The sequence below is a fragment of the Channa argus genome, chromosome 11 (genome assembly GCF_033026475.1).
Source record: "Channa argus isolate prfri chromosome 11, Channa argus male v1.0, whole genome shotgun sequence".
In the NCBI taxonomy this organism is placed as follows: domain Eukaryota; kingdom Metazoa; phylum Chordata; class Actinopteri; order Anabantiformes; family Channidae; genus Channa; species Channa argus.
In genome coordinates this window covers 2,982,967-3,003,713 of record NC_090207.1, presented here as the reverse complement: position 1 = coordinate 3,003,713, position 20,747 = coordinate 2,982,967, and the positions used below count along the sequence as shown (strand labels likewise).

Here is a 20,747-nt window from a genome sequence, read left to right as displayed (position 1 = left end):
CATAAAATCTCACCCACTTCCAACCTCTCCCCTCCCCTCCCCCCCTTTCAATTTCTGCTCTCAGTCCTGGTCCAAATTTGGCACTGTTGGTCTCTGTGAAAAGGCATTTCCCCCGGGGGGGAAATCGAGGCTGTGTGTGACTCTTTACTGCGGTCCGAGTCTGACAACATTGTGATTTTCCCACAGGAAAATAAAAACATAAACTTTGACATAACATGTTTTTGAATCAGGGGATCAAAGTTGTGAGAGGAGAGGTTCGTGGGATACATGTGGGCTGATCTCAGTGTGCTTCTGTTAGGTTTTCAGAAAGTAATTAAAAAGACAATGGCCCCTCAAGAAGTCAGCAATCTATAGGGCCACATAACATTTCTTCATTTAGGGGAAAAGGTAAACTGATGCCATCGTTCACAAGCCAACAATGGGCCCACATAAAAGAAATGACTGTAAAATATGTCTTACTGACAAACTGGAGAAGGATTTTCTCAGAATTTAAATGTTTTACTTTTTTCATTATAGCTGGATAAAATGCAAATCTTAGCATTTTAAATTGCTGGACATGTCCTCCAATGTGTTTAATAGTTGTCCATGATATAAAAAAAAAGCAATAATTAGAGACTTTTTCCCTGTCCAGCTGGGACAAATGTACCCAGGAGGTACACAAATGCTGTCGCATCAGGCCTGTAAATTAAGGAATTATTCTGTTAACTACGTACCTTTTGTATCAGATCACCCAAATTTTTATTAAAAAGTGTTGGATTGGTAGTTTACCTGCATCAATCATGTGCCTCATGGACGCCGATATTTGTGGTCTTAAGCATGAGCAGATGCAAAGTGTTTCAGTAGACGACTGCTGCCTTTCCTTTTTGAGTAGCTACGACTGTACTTCAAATCCTACAAGACTTTTTAGGATCGCGTGCTTCTGTGAGTCTCTGTTCTTCCTCTTCCCATTTGAAATTTGAACTTTTTAGCCAAATGAAAGAGTCTGGATTTACCTTCCCATCTCAATAGAAACCTCGCTGGTCTCTAATCTTTTAGCAACAAGTCCAGTCTACGCAGCTAACACACAAGTTTAAGTCATTTAGACGGTAAATCTCACAGGACACACCTGGATAATAAGACCTGTCAGTCATATGTCCTTATACTTTTGCTTACTTAAAATTTGGGTGCTCTGATGCGAATGGTGCTATGATCCACGTTAAACACCAGAAAATAAAGCTGAAATTATAAAGAGGTAGGTAAGAAAAATGGCCTTGTTGTTCCAATACTTTTGGGGACTGTATCTCAGTTTTAACTGTCGCTGGCAAAATGCACATGTACATGGAGCAGCTGTGACTCACACAGATACTCGCTTCATGTTTCAGTTTCTCATCACCTTGGCAGAAAGCCACACTCACTTATTTTGTAGTTGGCAGGTGAGGAGATGATGATTTGCAATGGTTTGCAAATCTAATTAACCAATATTTGATTCACAATAGAACATAAACAACATATCGGATGTTGAGATAGACAATTTACCATTTCATGGAAAATATCACCTTTTGAATGTGATGGCAGCAACACGTCTCAAAAAAGTTGGAACAGGGTGATGGTTACCATTGTGCAGCATCCCCTCTTCTTTTAACAACTGTCTGTAAACATGTGGGAAGTGAGGAGACCAGTTGCTGGAGTTTTAGGAGAGGAATGTTGTCCCATTTTTGTCTAATACAGGATTCTAGCTGCTCAACAGTCCTGGGCCTTTGTTGCCAGATTTTGTGTTTTATGATGTGCCAAATGTTTTGGTGAAAGGTCTGGACTGCAGGCAGGCCAGTTCAGCACCTGGACTCTTCTCCTGCAAGGCCATGGTGTTGTAATGGAAGCAGCATGTGATTTACTGCAATAGGCAAGGTCTTCCCTGAAAGAGAAGTTGTCTGGATTGAAGTATATGTTGCTCCAAAACCTCTATGTACTTTTCAGCATCTTTCCAGATGTGTAAGCTGCCCACACCACAGTCCCTAATGCCCCCTTATACCATCAGAGATGCAGGCTTTTGAACCGTCTGCTAAAAACAAGCTGGATGATCCCTCTCCTCTTTAGTCCACAGGACACGGTGTCCATTGTTTCCAAAAAGAATCACATTTTAAATGAGCTTTGGCCTAGAGAACATGGTAACATGGTTTCTGGATTTTCACACTTACATTTGTGGATTGCATAATGAACTCTGTTCACAGACAGTGATTTCTGGAATGTTCCTGAGCCCATGCAGTGATGTCCAGTAGAGAATCAGGCCTGTTTTTAATGCAGTTCCACCTGAGGGCCCAAGATCACGTGCATTTAGTTTTGACCTTTGGCCTTGTCGCTTGTGAGATTCCTCCTGATTCTCTGAATCTTCTGATATTATATATTGTAGATGGTGGGATTTTCAGAGTCTTCGCAATTTTATGTTGAGGAACATTTTTCTGAAATTCTTCCACAATTCATTAGACAGTTTGTCACAGATTAGTGAACCTCAGCCCATCTTTACATTCAAGAGGCTCTGCCTCTCTGAAATGCTCCTTTTACACCCAGTTAAGTTACTGACCTGTTGCCAATTAACCTAATTAGTTGTCAAATGCTCCTCCATTTGTTTTTGATTTGCGGCAATTACTTTTTCAGCCTTTTGTTGCCCCGTTCCAACTTTGAGATGCGTTACTGCCATTAAATTCAAAATGAGCAAATATTTTCCATGAACGGCTAAAATGTCCCAGTTTTTAACATCTGATATGTTGTTTGTGTTCTGATGTGAATAAAATACGAGTTGCTGAAATTTGTAAATCATTGCATTCTGTTTGTATTTGTGTTTTACACATTTTCCCAACTTTTGGGGAATTGGGGTTGTAATATATGAGACCCTAAACAGCCAGAAAAACACATGCAATGTCCTCTTTTTAAACTATACAAGCTATACCAAGGTATTACAGCAAATACATTTCAGTTTACGTCACACATTCTTGTTCAGTGTTATAGGTTAGCAATTTAATTGATTAAAATGAATGACTAATCAACAACATCCTTTGGGTCCACAGCAGCTCTCGGCTCTGTCAAGGCTGCATGCTGCCACCACTGGGACAATTGTACAGTGTATGGGACATTCACTGGCCACTGTCCTTATCAATGATTTTCATGTGAGCCTAATCAGCTGCATCAAACAGTGTTGTCATGTGAGCGCAGCAAAACAGCCGCTGGCACGGAAACTGAAGTCACGTAAGCCAAATAAAGCAGGATTCTCTCCTGTGGGATAGACTGGAGACAGAACGGGAGGAATTCAACAAGGCAGAAGGGGAATACAGTCATCTCATCACAGAAAAAACAAACAATCTGGACCCGTTCTTGCATCAGATACATGAGGAGAGAATGACACCAAAAATCACAGCACAGATTAACTGCCTAGATTGGAAACATTTTATGTATGTTAGGGAGTCAGATTTATGGTGTTTCAGTGAAACAAACCATCACCGTTCAAAAACTGAATAGGGATGAATGGTGCCCGATAGTATTTAATCCAATACTTCTAATTTTAATTATTTAATCCAATAAATTTATTTTTATAACCTGATAAAACCCTAGACGAAAAACGAACAAAAGTCAACTGACTACAATTTGGTGATGTGGTGCAAAACTAGTACTGCACGTTATAAAAACAACACAATCATAAATACTGTTGTTTTTTTTTTTGAGTACTTGTTCAGCTCATTTATTGAAAAGTGAAAAGAAATAGTTTTAGAAGCGTTTCATTAGTCAACAACTTCTTATGGTCCGACTTTAGAGGGAAAGCTACAATTTCCTTAATATCCGTTTTTAAAGCGGAACAGACAGAAAAAGATAAAGAAAATGAACTGCATCACGTGCAGCCACAAATCTCCCATTACACACAAATGTGCTGTAAACAACACAGCTTCAGGCAAAGTGAGATACAGTAGAAACTTGAACAGACAAATACAAACATCAAGAGTTGGAGTTCAACCACACGTCTTCCCCAGCAAAGTAACACATTATCCTCCCAACCTGTGCTCAGGGATGTTAAAAGCTACCAACTTCTCCTGATTTGATTAGACCTTGCAGGTGGTAGATACTTTATTAATCCCCGGAGGGAAAGGTTTGTGCTGCATGTGTTACCATATGGCTGACTGAGCAATCTGAGGCTTTTTGCGACCAAATTAATCCAAAAGACAGAAATCAGAACATCTCATTTTAATCAGATAATTACATCTTACCACTTACAATAATCTGCAGCAACTGTTCAGATCACATGCTGATTAACAATTTGCTCAACCAGAAATAATTAAAGCCATTTTGTACACATTTTAATTCTACTATTATAATTTGTTTTTGTGGTTTAAGGGTGAAAACAGAGCAGTTTGCAGTACCGCCGAATGCATTCATCTGCTTTTGTATGTATGCACATCAAGTTAAACCTGCCTCTTCTGAGTTCTATTTGTATACCTTCAAATTAAAAAGTCTTTTCTCTTTTCTGCTTCGTTCATAAAAAAAAAAAAAAACAAAAACATCCTTTTTTTGTAGACTTGCATCATTTTGACCCAACTGCAGAGGCAGGAGAAGATCAAAAGCGGAACCAAATGTTCTTTTGCATGTCATTCTTGTTATCATGACTTGAACTGTAACCAACAGAAACGCCTTTGCCCTCCTTAAAAAAAAAAAAAAAAAAAAAAGCATGATAGGCCATGTGTGTTACAAAACAGTAGGATATTGAGACAAGGAGTACACTCATTGCTCTTAGTAGCATCATGAGACAAACAGCATCATCAAGCATCCTCAAGACTGAATAGAAATCATGCAGGTTGTCTTTCCACTAGGCGTCTTTAACAACAGCTTAAATAGGGATCACACAAGTCAACACATACAATTCCACATTTATTTATTTCAAACTGATTTAAATTCACCATCTATAATGAGGATAACTGTGTGATATGATCTGAAGCTCGGGATCATATAGTTCACACAGACACAATTAAAAACACAGGACAATCACTGGCCACTTTGTTAGGTACACCTTGCTAGTACCAGGTTGACCCCCGCCCCCCCTTTGCCTTGAGAACTGCCCTAATTCTTTTATGGCATTACTTCAACAAGGTGCTGGAAACATTCTTTAGAGGGTTTATTCCAATATGACATGATCATCATGACATCACCACAAACCATAATTTGAATTTCCTGTTTCCCCACATTGAATGTGCTAAATTAGACTGAGATCTAGTAACTGTCAAGGCCATCTGAGTACAGTGAAGTCATTTTCACGTTCAAATTAACCACTTTGAGATCATTTTAGCTTTGTGATATGATGCTTAGAAGGATTAGAAAATGGCTACATTGATCACAAAGGGATGGACATGGTCAGCAACAACAGTCAGGTAGGTTGAGGCATTTAAACGAGGCTCAGTTGGTACTAAGAGATCCAAAAAAATATATTTCCTCCCTAGCAGCAGCAGCAGCCTGAACCACTGATGCCAGAGAGGATGGAGCCATGCTTTTACAATGTTTACAACAAATTCCGGCCCTAGCATCTAGATGCTGCAGCAGAAACCGAGACTCATTTTACAAGGCGATGTTTTTAAGTCCATGTTCCAATTTTGGTGAGCCCTTGTGAATTGTAGCTCCAGTTTCCTGTTCTTAGCAGACAGGAGTGGCACCTGTAGTGGTCTTCTGCTGCTGTAGTCCACCTGCTACAAGGCTCCATGTGCTGTGGAACTTTCTTCCTAACAAGGCAATTTAACCGACTGATGCACGATTTGAGCTTCAGTCTTGATCGTGTTTACACGGCTACAGTAAATGCACAAAGTTCCTGTCATGTGAATGACTGATTAGATATTAACAAGCAGTCGAACAGGTGTATCAATAAAGTGGCCAATGAGTGTTTCGTTTTGAAATTACTCATGTATAACACCACATGTACATGTTTTGATATTCATAAGCAACCTATTAAAAATGTATTCATAAATATACTGTGTGAACATATTTAATAAATTATGGTCACGTTGCAGGCATTTTACAGAAAAGCTGAGAAGCACTTTACAGCCTGGTAACAGAAGGCTAATAGTAGTAAAATATTTGAGAAATAAAGTAATATAGAGGCAATATCAAGTTTATAAAAAATTATATGGAGTTCATACTTTAGTAACGAGGTATAACAGTTTAACAGAATTGTGTTAAAATACATAATTACTAAGTAATAATCAGGATTTATTACTAAAATAATAACAGGAGGCCAAAATCACAGATAATAATGTGGAAACTAAACATCAAGAGCTACAGTAATTACCTGGAAACATGCGAGGTAGTTTCTGTAGTAAAATGCATAACAACCTGTTTCTATTTTAATGGTAATATCTGTAGTGAAATGGGGACGACATGACAGCTCCCCAGAAGTGAAGGTGAAGCCACAGTTGCTGCGTTGGCCATAACCCCTGCCCTCGTTATGTCAACAGATTTATCAAGTTATTGATTGGTGCGGAAGATGTATATTGTGTTATAATTAACTACTTTGACTCACAGGTGACGCAAAATGCTCTACAGGAGCAGAGAGAGCAAAGCAACATGCAAAGAATTTGTTTGTTTATTTATTTATTGCAAACATTGTAATAAATAAACGTTCTTGCAAAACCTCGGCAGAAAAATTGCCCCTTTCACTTAAATCAGAGTAATAGTAAAAGGGTATAACAAGGTATTACCCATTCAATTTTGGCCTCCTATTATTCGGATGTATCCATTGCCTTCACCAATTACTTGGTTATTACTTTAAAAAGTAACATTAAGGTAATTACTGATCAACATAATAATACTTACACTGTTAATACATAGCGTAGTTTCCAATTTCAAAAATATTACACCACCTATTCCCATGCTATTACCAAAGAAGTAGCCCCCACTATTACCATCCTATTATGTAGAAATTACCCACAATTACATTGTGAGGTATAACAGATCATTTGAGCACGATGACACTGTTGGGGGTTGCTGAAATATTACCCCCACCTGTAAACTGCAAACAAAAGCTAAAGCTGAAAAATAAAAAAGCATTACACATCCTCAAACTGCATCAGAAAAATGAGATGCTGCTTCACTTTGTCATTTTTCCTGCAAAACTATGCACTCTTTATAGAAATGTATATGTAGTTTATAGAAATGTTCAGTACATTTGGGGGAAATTGACAGAACTATTCATTTGGCACTATATCCACATTTATAAATTATTACCTTGACAGCTAAATAAGTCATAATTGCTCATACCATTTAAAGCATTTAAATAAGTGCATATTATACAATTTAATGCATTTAAATAAGTGATTCAAAAAGTGATTTTAAAGTCATTCAGGTCATGGTTATACATACACCTCAGCCTCATGGACGACAGGTATAATGTCTTCAAGAACAACTAGCAAATCCGGTTGCCACTAAACTTTTGGGCTAATTTTAAAGTAGCTTCACATCATTAACACGTGTGAAATCCATTACAGTTGCAAGCCCAGGTGACAGTTACTGCCATTTTGACAATGCTTGCTGTGCTGTTAAAAGAACTTGAACAACCTGCACAAAAGGTGCGATCGCCGCTTTACTTTGAGCGCCATGTTTGTCGGGAGACTTTCGGGGTGAGGCCTGTGCAGTTGGTTTTGCAAATGCAAATGCACAGCTGCTTCCCTAAATCCTTCTCTGAGATGTTAGGACACCAGCGCTGTGAGGAGATATTCACAGCCCGAGCCAGGTTAAATCTTGTAATTCAACATAACAAAGAAGGAAATAAATAATATTAAAGATGTCACTTTGTCAATTCTGACATTTGTTATTTACATATTAGGTGAGAAAAAAGTAAAAAGGCTGCTTTCGTTACTAATTGCTAAGGCTAGTTTGAATTTGACAGTTGGCAAAGTTCTCTCTGAGGACATGTAGATCTGTTGCAATGGATCCCATCCAGTTGCTGCAATTAAACCCCCCCACCCAAAAAAAAAAAGTGTGTCAAATTGAGGAGCAAGACACTCAGAAATTTCATTGTGACTTAAAACCAAACTCTACATCTTAAATGTGAACAAAGCTTCCTGCAGTAATATAAACAACCTCCTATAATAATTCCTAGAAACTCTTCCTTCTTCTCAACACCAGTTCAATCTTGAGTGCAACATGTCAGACCTCTTGGCTGTGACAAATAAATGATCTCAAAAGCATAAACACTGTACACAAGACCATTTGTAACCCTGGATGTCCATTTTGCATCAGGGGGCTGCCAAGACACCTCCCAAAGGGCCCAGTTGTCTGCCATTTAAATATTCAAACTCTGAAGTGTTTTTAAACAAAGCCAAAAAGCCACAAGCTCTCGCAGTAAAGTGCTCTGACTTTCTTAGCGTCTAAGGTCAGGCTTGCAAAAACTCTGCCTTTCCACTTTCCAGTGATGTAAACAGCTATCAGCTGCTGAAGGACTAAAAAGACAAGCAATAAAATTGCACATTGCAAATGCAATTGTTTTTACATCCAAGTATTTGTATCAAAGTCATGATGTGAGTTTGCAGATTCAGTATCGATACTGACGACCACTATACAACAATTTGGTGATTATCTTAATACGCTACATGGCTTGTGATTTAAGAACAAAGGCAAACAGCCTGGAGGCTTAACCAAAAACTGCTGAGAAACCTGAGGAGGAAATGCAAACAGAGAATAGAACTCTCCAAATAAATACAATTTATTGTCTCTGCGATTAGGATTCACCATTGTCTGCTGGCAGGAAAACTCCCTGGGTCAGCAGTCATCTTGTGAAGAAAAGCTAATTCATAAATTAACATTTTCATTTGAAACCAGAAACTGTGTAAACATACTTGGAACTTCTCAGTAACACCCAACTTCACAAGACAGCGAAAACCTTTTGATAAAACACACATGAGCTCTTAATAAATAAACCTTAATCTTTTCTCTGGGAAATGAGCTCCAATGCACATTTTAACTCATACAGGCTGATTACCCTTCACATCACGTAATTTGGTGGAAAATTGTTTTTCACACACACTCACACACACTCATTAGGATCAGGATTTCCCTAAAGGAAACAGACATGTTGTTGGTTTCAAGTGTTTAACATTTTTTGCATCACCTAAATCTACCCTGAAAGTTCATGTACAGATTCTTCAGTCAGGCTTTAAAAGATGGAAAACATTTTTGCCTTTTAGGGGATCACACAGCACAGGTCGCACTGTGCTTTCCTTTTTTGCATCTGGTAGTTTGCATGTCAGAGCAGGCAGGGGTGCTTATTAAATTCTCTGAACTTGCACACAATCTTTCTCCTGCGGTCCACTTTCTTCATCAGCATAAGACTTTGTTACTGTCATCAGCTTGTGATCCTTCCACGCGAGAGCAGCATCACTCTGACAAGCAATCGAAAAAGACCCAGGGAGAACTTTACATTCTCCTTTTTCCACAAAAAAAAAAAAATAAATAAAAATTATCCTTTGCGATGACCGACAGGCATCTGCAAAAGACCCTCTCTGTGCTGTGTGCAGGGGCTCCTCACTGTGGGACCAAAAAGACCTGTGTCATGCTACGTAGCTTACAGCAAAGCACGCACAAAGGGCCGATGCCTCTAAATGGACCAGAGTAAATCAAGGGCTCATACTTGGCATGGAGGATCTGGTCGTGGGCTGGCAGGAGCTGGAGCCTTTTTGGCATCTGCACAGCCGAGGCAGGAAGGAAACAACGGGCTAAAGAGGCGGCCTAGACCTTTCCGGAAGACACTGTTTGAGAGGCTGTAGATGAGACAGTTACAGAAGCTATTGCTAATCGCCAACCACGTTGTGAGAAATGACGCCACATTGTGGTGATACAGGCCAGCACTCTCTAGGAGAAAGTAAAGGATGTAGGGCATCCACAGCACATAGAAGACACTGGTGATCCGAAAGAGCACCATGGCATAGCGTTTGTCCGGACAGCCCTCGCACCGCTCGCCCCGCTCACCTTTGTCACCCTCTTTCTGCGAGCTGAAGCGGGCATGGCGCTGGGTGATCTCCCTGGTGTGCTGCCGGCAGATCTTGAATATACTCCCATAGGTGAAGCAGACAGTTAGTGCTGCCGGCGCATAGAGCAGCACCACAATGAAAGTGCTGAACGCCGGGTTGGTCTTCCAGGAGTCTGCGCACCACTGGAATATGTCCCCATGGTATCCCGGTTTCCCCCAACCGAAGAAGGACGGCAGGAAGATCGAGGCAGAATAAACCCAAATGAGGACAATGCACACCCTTAGCCTGCATGGCGTTACGAGGGTGGCATACGACAGCGGGCGGGTGATGGCGATGTAGCGGTCCACACTGATGCATGCCAGTGAGGCCATGGAGACGCTCTTCAGCACAGAAACCATGTACCCAAACACCTTACAGGTGAGCTCCTCATTCAGGCTTCCGAGGTAGTGCAGGAGGGATAGTGAGGGCACCAGGCAGCTGACGCCCACCAGCAGATCGGCATAGGCCATGGTCTGAATGAAGTGGCTGGTGGTGTGGTGGTGCAGCAGCGGGGCACAATGGAAGACAAAGATCACCACCAGGTTGCCAGCGATGATGAGCACCGTGAGGAAGAGAATGACGGCCACCTCCAGCACGCAGGTATCCAGGGCGTGGGAATAACCCACGGCACCCAGCAGGCAGAACAGGGGAGAGCCGCTTTGGTTCACATTAGAAGAAGAGTTCATGTTTGGAGGGAGGAGGAAGGGGTGGTTTCAGCTCAATGCAGCCGCCATCGTGTCACTGAAGTCTTCGGTTTAATCCTGACGTTGCTCGTCCTGTCCTTAGCTCCAAAACTGAAGTGTGCCTCCTGTTCTTAAATCAGCATCGTTGCTCCCTCAGCAGCCAGAAGCTCTTCCGTAACATTGCAGCAATCCTCCCATTAGTCCGAGTAAAATGCAGCCTGGCTCTGCTGCTGCTGTGTGTAAAATATGTCCATGAGAGCAACCTCAAGAGGCAACGCTGTCCGATGTAGAACAAGAGATGCCAGCCTGATGCTGCACTGCAAACAGTCTTACCCTCACATCTGTTTATCATATCCTCCCCTTGACCACAAATCCTGAGATAAGTATTCTCTTCTGGCACACAGCCACCCAAAAAAAAAAAAAAAAAAAAACTGGCATATGCTGCCGTTCTTTGCACGCCGGCAAGGGAAAAGGGAGGCTGCAACAATGCTAAAATTCCCGGGACTCCTCCATGCTGCCAGCGACGGCTGCCTACACAAGGAAAGTCATGACAGTCAAAACAAACGGCACTGGAAGTAGCAGCCTCGTCCACTATCCGTTAACAGGGATCAACACACGCACACGCACACACACACACACAGAGCATCTGAGGCAGAAAGAGTCCTGGAGACAGACGAGCGGAGGCAGGCGATAATCCAAAGATGATGGATAAAATCATCAGGATCTCTGCTCTGTGAAGCTTCATCTGAGGCTGGGAGGCAGTCGGCTGCGTGTGTGAAGAGAGAGAGTGTCTATACACACAGACACACACACACACACACACACACAGTCTCGTGTGAGAGACAGACAGAAGGGGAGAGAGATCAGTGTGTGTACACCACTTCTCCTCCCTGCAGTAGTGGCAGTACAGTGATGATGCAGCGCAGCCACTGCTGCTTCCCTCTCCTCCCCCTGCTTGCTCGCCCTGCCCCGCTCTCTCACTCACACACACACACACACACGCTTTGTTGCTCCCTTACCTCTTACCCACATGTTTCCTTACTTCCCTTTCACGTCGCTTTCTCATGAAAAGCCATTCCCCACCCTTCCTCCCTCTGTCTGAAAATGTTCCTTCTTTTCCCCCCCTCAGCTCTTACACTATGACCATTGCACAACACCTCTACACCTTTATGGAAGAAGCAAACTTACTCTTTAGCAGGGATCAACCAATCAAGTATTTTGGGCCCCAATTCTGAGTCCTTCGTTATTCGTTATCAGCCAACATAATCACAGTCAGCAACACTGAATGCTCATTAAATCTGTAGCTGAGAAAAAACAAGAGGCTTTTAGATTATTTCATAAATATAAGGGAGGGCCTGGTTCAAAATTGTTCCCAAGCCTAAATTATTCATGTGATATAAATAAAAGAATAACTGGGCGAATGGGACTTCTCAATTTGGCATGAAACATAAGTAGAGATTTACTGAGATGACAGTGAGGATCAGTATTAAGGCCAATCTGGGCGTCTATTAATTTATTGATATTTGCCAAAATTAATCCAAATCAACATTGGATCATTTCTTATGTGAACTCCAGCCAGCTGATGTTGCAGTGCAGTTTTCTGCTGCATATTAGAGTAAAATGAGTGTGTGAATGGGAAAAGTCACTGAGCCACAATAGCGAGTTATTATTGTGTATTATTCCACTGAAAAACGCTATTACAGAGTAAAATATCTTCCTTCACAACAATGTTTATCATTGAAAACCCGTAAATACATGGCCAAATAAAAAATGAAAACACAATGAAGCCATTGTCATCACTATATTGAACCAACAACATTACAAACCAACCAACCATTATAAAAAGGACCAACCTAATGACACAAATCACAAAAGAAATTAATTTTTTTTTAACCAATTTAGGAAATTACAATTTGTTTATAGTAGAATCATCATACTTTAAGCAGCAGAGGTATATAGCCATGTTTGGGGTGTTTTTTTATTAATTTATCACAGTCCTGCTCCTACTGAAAAGGGAGCCCGACTCTGCTGTAAAGCTTCACTCTCCATCTTCCTCACTGTTGCTATAACTGTACACATGTCTCTGCATCGTCTCCACTCCTTGAAGAAAACGCTTGTTAGCCAATAAGCAGCTAGCAGGTTTCCAGCTCCACAGAGACTGCTTACACCCACCCACATGCACACATGGGCAGGCTTCCCTCACATAAATTCAACAACACACGTGGCAAGAGACACAGCAAAAGGATGTTCTTCCACATGTACACAAATGAGAGGATAAGAAAATTAGACAAATCCCAGCGGGGAACACAAGGGTCACATTCACACCTACGGGCATTAACCTAACATGCATGTCTTTGGACTGTGGGAGGAAGCCAGGGGTCCCAGAGGAAACCTACGCAAGCAAAACAATAAGACATTTCAAGGCATGAAGAAGCAGATGAGGCAATTTTCACTCCTCAACATAAGACCCCACAAAACATCACAGCTTGTTATGTCATTGACTGGCAGCAGTGCCGGTGGTGCACAGAGAAACCGTGCAGTGTTTTGAAGATGCAGAGAGGAGACACTTTATCTTCTTTCAGCAAAGCCTGTAACACGATTTATGACAGACTTACTGAACAGCCTGCTCTCTTATGTCATCTACACACACTCAGTCATTTCTTTAAAAGCATGGCAATGTGTGAACAGGCTTTATAATTTATAGCTTTAGAAAGGAGGCCAAAAATGTCAAAGATACACAATATGATCGTAAGAGCAAAAAAAAAAAGACACCTCCAAAGAGACACCACCACAGAGATTCAAAATGGCTACAGACAACACAGCTGAGGGTTTTTTGTCTAATGTCTTTTGCAATCTTAACTTTACTAAACAACAAATAACAGTACTTGTATCACAGTACATGGGCAAGTGGTATCGAAACATACCTACTTGGGTACCCAGGATATGCAACCAAATATAAAGTTTTATTTACTTTAAAACTAGCTGTTTTCAATTTCAAATACTACTGCTTACTTAAAGTTTGGGTCATTTGATACAAAACATGCCGTGGTGTTTTAACGTATTGAGGTAGGAAGGCCATCATATCCCTCTTCTGCTCTTAAAACCCAAATGTAGTCAGTGTACAGCAAAAAAACAATTGTGCTAGCTATATGTGAATTTTATATATTGTTGATGAAAAACCTTTTTGAAATTTCAAAATAAAGGCAAGCAAACATTTGCAATTGTTTTTATTTCATTTACTATTTTTGTTTGAATTATGTTTACTCCTCACTTACTGATCAGTAGTTTGAACAAGGCAACACAATTTCCCTGTGGCATCAGTAAAGTTATTAGAATCTTTAATATACGGTGCAGGAAACGGTGAAGGTTGTTTTATTTTTTTGTGATGCCATAACACTAAGAAACAAAAAAAGGCCACCAGGTTCTGTAACCATACGCGTCCTTCCCAGCCACGCCGTCTGCTGATTCACCACATGAAACCAAAGACTCTCCTGTGATATTTGGCTGAGGAGGAACGGGGGGGGGGGGGGGGAGGAGAACATCTTACCCTTCCAGGCTGGTTGTCAGTGGGGAACAGAGACACTATTGAGACACTATTTGTTTTTTTGTTACCATAAGGTGGCTGTTGAGGTGGGTAGGAAGGCCGTTAGCTGCCTTGTTTACATCTGTTTTTGTTTTTTCAAAGGTCAAAGGTTAGGGGGTGCCTCATCTGCCCGAGTTATGAGGCTAAACACGGAGGCGGCTGAACAAGCAGTCAGTTGTCTGACATCTTTGAGACATGTTAACACCCTGGGACCATGTGAACACACCAACCTTAAAAAAAATAAAAATAAAAAAAACAAAATGCATGAAAGCAGCAAGGAGGCCAGCGGGGGAAGCCATCTTGTGACCAAATGTTTGGAAAAGAGAGCTTGTGATGCCATGGTTTGGCAGAGGATTTGCATCAAAAGAAGATGTCTTTGTTGTCACAAAGGCACCGGTGTTTTACTCTGAGTTTCCCCTTCGAGGCTTTTTCATCAACAGCAAAAATGTATCACATACAGTATTTCTAGGAAGGTTACATCTTTCTATAGCTGTATTATGAGAACATGATACCACGTTCTAAACTCCAGCTGCCTCACCCAGCATATGCAGTGGGGGTCCAAATGTCTGGTCAATTCTACTCTACATTGTTCATAACCCAACAGCCTCATTTATAATTCATGTGCTCATGCATGATTCATGTGTTCAGAAAAATTCCCTTTTTTTTTCAAAGAAACGCAGCGGCCTGTGAGTGCTCCTGTCAAAATTGGATCAACTCAGACACGTGGTTCATTAGGCGACAGGCCGCCTGTTGCCAGGGGCAATTAGCGTTTACATTGTGTCTCTACACAGATGCACAAACGCAGGCCACAGATGCAAGACACATCAGTATAGGAGGCTGGAGCCTGTTCGGGGCAGAACACAGAAACGTCACGTAGTCAAACACTGCAGCAGGGGGAGAAACACTAAATCCAATGCATTATCATATTCATCTGTCGTCCAAATTCTTTACGTTTCCTTTTACATTACATTTATGTTATGAATGTTCAGTTAATTTACAATCGGAAAAGTGTTTTGGGCAAATGGTTGCACAAAAAAAAGCTATCACAAACACCTAGTCACCAGCTAAACAGTGCTGCGTGTCAGATTTGGACAAAAGTACAGTAAGATACTCTTTGGTGAAAACATCCTATGTGGAATCCTATGTACATTAGCAGGCAGTGGATAAAGCTTAAACAAAAAGGTCAAATCAGTGGCTGTGGAATTAGTGGGAAACAGACTGTGACCAGCTGCTTAATGAACCCTGAGGTTACATACAGTAAGACTGGAAGGAAACATGAGCAAGTCTAGAGCTGCACCAAACAACTGCTCCCATTATCCAGTAATGTCTTAATCATTATCTGCCTTATATCCATTAACCATTCCATATATAAAATATCTGAAAATCGTGAATACTAAAAATCTTAATGCCCTGATCTCTATGTGCCGTCTTAGAATTCAGGGTTATGATACTGATCAAAAAGTGATGTTGACAAATCAAAAATATCCACTTCGGGCTGCGCTGCAGAAAACATTTCCATTTCTTGATCTTGCACAGTTTCCTGCAGGACTGAAAATGGGGCCTTCAGTGGACGGTGATTGTCAGGGGAAAGACTTCATCTGTGGGGCACACAGACCCTGAATTGGGGCACAGCTGCTGATTACTGCATGACTTTCAAATCCAAAAAGACTTAAAGAAGTGATCGTCTTGTCTGTGATTATTAAGTGGATTTATAGATGTTTAACCTGAGTAGAAATAAAAGATGATTATATCATAAGGGAGGTGTAAATGATGCAATCCAAAACGATCTGTTAAGATTTGAGTGAAATTTGTCTGAGGCTACTTTTGCCAACTGTTGATTCCCTGTGAGTCACTTTATCTGAAAGCATCCCGTGAATGTATTTGATTTACCAATGAACACTGACATTCTGCTCAAACACAGGAGGTGCAGTGTGCTGTGAGCTGCTCAACCAACCATCATAATGACTTAATAATCATAATTACATTCCATTGTTTAAATGGAGGGCTGCAGATTCAATAGCTCCCTGTAGGTTAAACAGGCATTTCAGCTAATGGCTCCATGGAAGGATTCCCACATTAAACTCGGATGAACGAGGACCTCTACTTACAGCAAGCAACCGATCACACACACACACACACCTAAGTTTAGCTTTTAATTATATCTCCACCTCCTGAATTTATCTCAGGTTTGCAATAAAGAACAATGCTGCCCGATACTAATGGGAGCAAGAAAAAGTGGAGCTGGTTTTTAGCATTAAGGGCTCTGCCCACTAACAGATAGCAGATTGAAAACACCAGTCATTTCCCACCACGAGTGATTTTTTTTTCCCCCAATTAGCACAATTGAACCGAGCACGAGGGATGAAAAGATGTGCGAGTTTGTGTATGTGTCTGCCATGTGTGCGTATTTATAGCAGGGTTTTGTGGCTTTTTATAGCAAGCATGCAATAATCACATGTGACCGCATGTGTTCATATTGTATGCACAACTGTACAGTGTTTGCATGTAAGAGTGCACATGCCTGTACTGTACATGTGAATCTAAATGTGGCTAAAATTATTAGTCAAAAGCTGCCACTTGGATAAAAACTTCAAAGCCTCTGACTTAGGACTTTAACGGGATTAAGTAGAGAGCAATTTCACAGTTTTCACAAATACGGCTCAGACACTGAGGCTCAGTTTCATAAACAGCCAGTGAAGAAGAAGAGGAAATGTAGTTGTGTTTGCATCTGTGACGACAGAGACCAGAGTATAAAATACAGAAAAGTTGTTCTTTAAAAGTATGATCTGGTCTCCGTTGTGGTGTTGTTTAAATTACACTGTAGAAAAGCCACGTGTGTAAGATGCGAAAGCTGCTAAATCCTGCGAAATTATCAAGGAGTGTATTAAAAAAAGTAAAATAAAAGAATGAAAATTTTATTGGTTTGGTTGATTAGTTTGTATCCCTCTTGATAAATGTATTTAAAACTTACTATACTTCATTTCTGATGAAGGAACATTGATACTAAGTCAATGTGCATCAAATATTATGTGGATAAAAATCATTGTTTTCATTTTTGTCATTTCAAAATAAAAAGGGAGACACCCAACGTTTCTAATGTAATATTACCAAAGATACACCTTCTTTGTACCTACAAACCTCTATTGGCACGTACCTCAACGTCTGTATTCAGAAGTTAATGACCATCTCCTTGGTCTTGCATGTGGTCAGTGCATCACAAGATGCAACACTCAAAGTCCAGTGGACTTCTGTACTCACCCTCTTCTGCTGGAGAAGTGGGAATGCGGCCCAGTCAAGTAGGTAGAGGATGGCATCGTCTAAAACTGCAGTAAGCCCAGCGCCTGCGTATTAGGCACCATCATCTGGAATTGGAGAACACAAGGATGATGTCACAGTTCTTACAACTAGAACTGTGTGAAATTTAAATTATGACAAGACTGTTTCATCATAGAAGTTTTGGACTGTGCCTTCTACCCAATGACAGCTAGGAAAGTATTAACTATTAACATGTTTTTAGTGATTTTCCATTTAAATAAACATTATAACAAGCTCATATTTGGCACGTTTAACATGTGAACAATGTTTTTTTCTTAAACCTGCCACAAAAATGGCTTCAAGGTTCCCTGGATCATAATAGAGAGGACTCTAAACATGAATCCAGTGAAGGTTTTAGCTGAGCTATAAAAGAACTTCTTGGCATAAAGGCGAGTGTAGAAGAAGTACATGTGATCAAAGCATATTACAAATTGAAGGTTCCATGGTGGTAACATTGAAGTCATGCCAACCCCAACAATAGCTTTTTTTTTTTTTTTAAACTTCCGTTGATTGTATTTAAGCTTCAAAAATCCTAAATGTGCTGTTCAACTGTGAGTGTTATCTTGCTGAACAAAACGTAAAAGTGTCAATCAAGTTTTGCTGGTCATGAAGCTTATTTGCCACAATAATCCAAATGCCAGTGGAAAAATCCTGTTCGCTTTTTGTCGTGGGAACAAGAAAGGCCAACTTCTGCAGCCTCACAAAACAATGTGAGGCCAATGGCACCGCGTATACGCTCTAGAACACCCTAAACAAGAGTGAAATTAAAGTTTCAATCATGTTTCTATCAATACTCAAACACAATGACAGGTGGACCACCCACGTATATTTGGACGCCAAACTCCAACCTTTCCAAAGGGACGCCGACATCCACAGGCAATTAAGCTTAGGGCCATTTGGCCTCCTCTGTGCTGTGTTTGCAGCACCTCAGACTGCAATTTAAAGTGAGGACAGGGACAATGAAAGGCGTTGGGGGTGGGGGTGGAGGTGGAGGTGGAGGGGAGGGGGACGCTCTCTGCACGATGGTGGAGAAACACTGCTGCATGCGTGCAGGTGGATTCTTTGAAAGGCATCATCGCACTGTAACAACCGTAAATACCAGAGCGAACAAAGTTGTCCCCCGTTTTCCCCCAAATCTTAGTGAGACTTCTCAAGTAAAACCACCAGCATCTGGCAGTTTAAACGGACCCTGTTAGTTCAATTGTAGCCTTCAGCGGCCTAATTGAAGCAAGTAGCTGTTGGACAATAACGTGTGGCCAAGTCAGCAGGCTGCTGATGTGGAAATACAAACGGAATTTGGTTGAAATATTTCATAAACTCAGAGCAAATAAGCACATTCACTGTACTGGAGCACCACTGTTTTCTTCTTTATGAAACATATTTTAAGTTGCGCTCAACTTTCCGTTATGCGTCGGACAGAAACTTCTTTGTAATCTCAACAGTCCGTGAACCTCTCGTCCGTTTAGGTCGCTGGAAACCGCGGTGACGTTACCGTAAAGTAAATGCGCGACAAAACGCGTTAGGTTCCGAAATGTTCCACTTACCTCTTTTAACCTCTTTTTGAGCCGCGACGGTCATCGCGTAAATAAATCCATTGTGTGACGTGGGAGCAAAGGTCACCGTCAACATCAAAGCTAACGCTGTTTAGTCCCCGATAAAGTGCTTCTTCGTAAAATCTCACTCCGTGTTCGAACTTGTCTCGTGTCCAGTTCATGTTGTTCGGTTTGTTTGTCGAAGAAAACGTCCGTAGCTACACTAATGAACTTCTTCTCTACCCGCCATGATGGCCGACCTCTGACCGCTGGATGACCTTTAACCTTTAACCAACTGACGATATTAAAATTAAATTCATCCAAAGGTCACCTGTCAGGGATTGAAACTATTCTGTAAAGTTCTGTTTTGTGTAAAAATATAAAACATTTAATCGAGTTTTATGCAAATTCCCTGAAGTACACCTTGAAGTACTAATGCAGTTCAGAAGGAAATATTAGATCTTGTACTTCACCACTTTTATTTTACATCAATTAAGAAAATCATCAGCACATTAAGTCATAATTAAAAATATCATAATAGTTAAAAATATTGGCCAACATAAGCAGTAAAATGGTAAGTAATAATTTACCATAGTAGAAAATGGATGTGGGCAAAGTTCTACACTCAGTACTTTAAAATCTTGAAGTATATTTTGTGATTATACATTTTTTTAAATATTGTAAGTTCAGAAATGACTTGCTATGATATTCTTTGTAGTGCATTGTGCCTGAATACCACTGGTTTTATTTCTGTTAGTACAATTTAAGGTATGTGCAGGACAAATAAATGTCAAGTTTGCATTTAATAGATCACCTGGGCTTTGTAAGCACGAACCTGTTTTGTGGCATTGCCAATACTACTCTGCAGAAAAAGAAAAACTTGATAGGAACTGAAGATTTGTTTTCTGTAGGTTAAAGTTTTACGAAATCTGAAGTCAGAGTTGTAGAAGTTTAGTTACTTTCCATAAATTTAAAAAACGGTTAGCGCGATTTTGTGCAGACAGCACCAATCTACCTCCACTTGCATCACATAATCTATTGACTGTGACCTTCACCCCACATCCATCTGCAGACTGACACTGTCAGCCTGTATTATGAGAAAACGCACTCACTGTTTGATGAACACATAAAGATAACACACATTCCTAAAACATATTGCTTCATGGACAATATAAGCAAATGTAACTTACTGGAAACCAACCCCTGTACAGTTATTCCTCATTCCAGGCCATTCTGAAAATAAAATTAAAAGGCATATGCTAACAGATTAGCCCCCATTGTGTGCGGTTCCTGTGAACAAAAGCAACAGTGAGGGATCAGTGGATGAGAAATGGGAGGAAACAGGGATGTCTGCAGCTATTTTAGGCCTTGAGGTGTTTAACAAAGAGGCCTTATTTTACTCAAATGCTCCATTATAACAACAATGGTCAAGGTCTGGAGTCTGAGTTGGGAAAGTGAAAGGCTGAAAGTGCTTGTGAATGTCAAGCACTGAAGAATGGCCTGATGTGCAGATAGCTAATATTACTCCAGCTATTATTGTGCTCAATGTGACAGAGGAAGCGTTGGACTGTGTAAAGCTGTTTGGTGAAGCCAAACTGGATTTTAATGCAAAATCTATTCATGTACT

At 40.7% G+C, this 20,747-nt stretch overlaps 1 protein-coding gene and 1 long non-coding RNA gene across 3 annotated transcripts in view; both read right to left on the bottom strand.

Annotated features, from left to right (window-relative positions):
• The window catches only part of LOC137135956 (uncharacterized), a 53,827-nt gene extending 34,446 nt beyond the window's left edge, over positions 1–19,381 (bottom strand). For both annotated transcript variants that reach the window (XR_010915529.1, XR_010915530.1), the window contains exons 1-2: positions 19,133–19,381; positions 17,532–17,635 (exon numbers count right to left, since the gene is read on the bottom strand). This is a non-coding gene — a long non-coding RNA (uncharacterized lncRNA). The remainder of the gene's footprint in view (positions 1–17,531; positions 17,636–19,132) is intronic.
• On the bottom strand, positions 4,400–11,935 carry LOC137136603 (probable G-protein coupled receptor 21). Its single transcript, XM_067522125.1, has one exon. It carries the CDS (start codon positions 10,691–10,693, stop codon positions 9,623–9,625), a length of 1,071 nt encoding a protein of 356 aa, XP_067378226.1. The 5' UTR covers positions 10,694–11,935; the 3' UTR covers positions 4,400–9,622.
• Positions 19,382–20,747: the final 1,366 nt, after the last annotated feature.

Coding starts and splice junctions, on each gene's coding strand:
- LOC137136603 (XM_067522125.1), bottom strand. CDS start 10,693: ATGAACTCTTCTTCTAATGTGAACCAAAGCGGCTCTCCCCTGTTCTGC.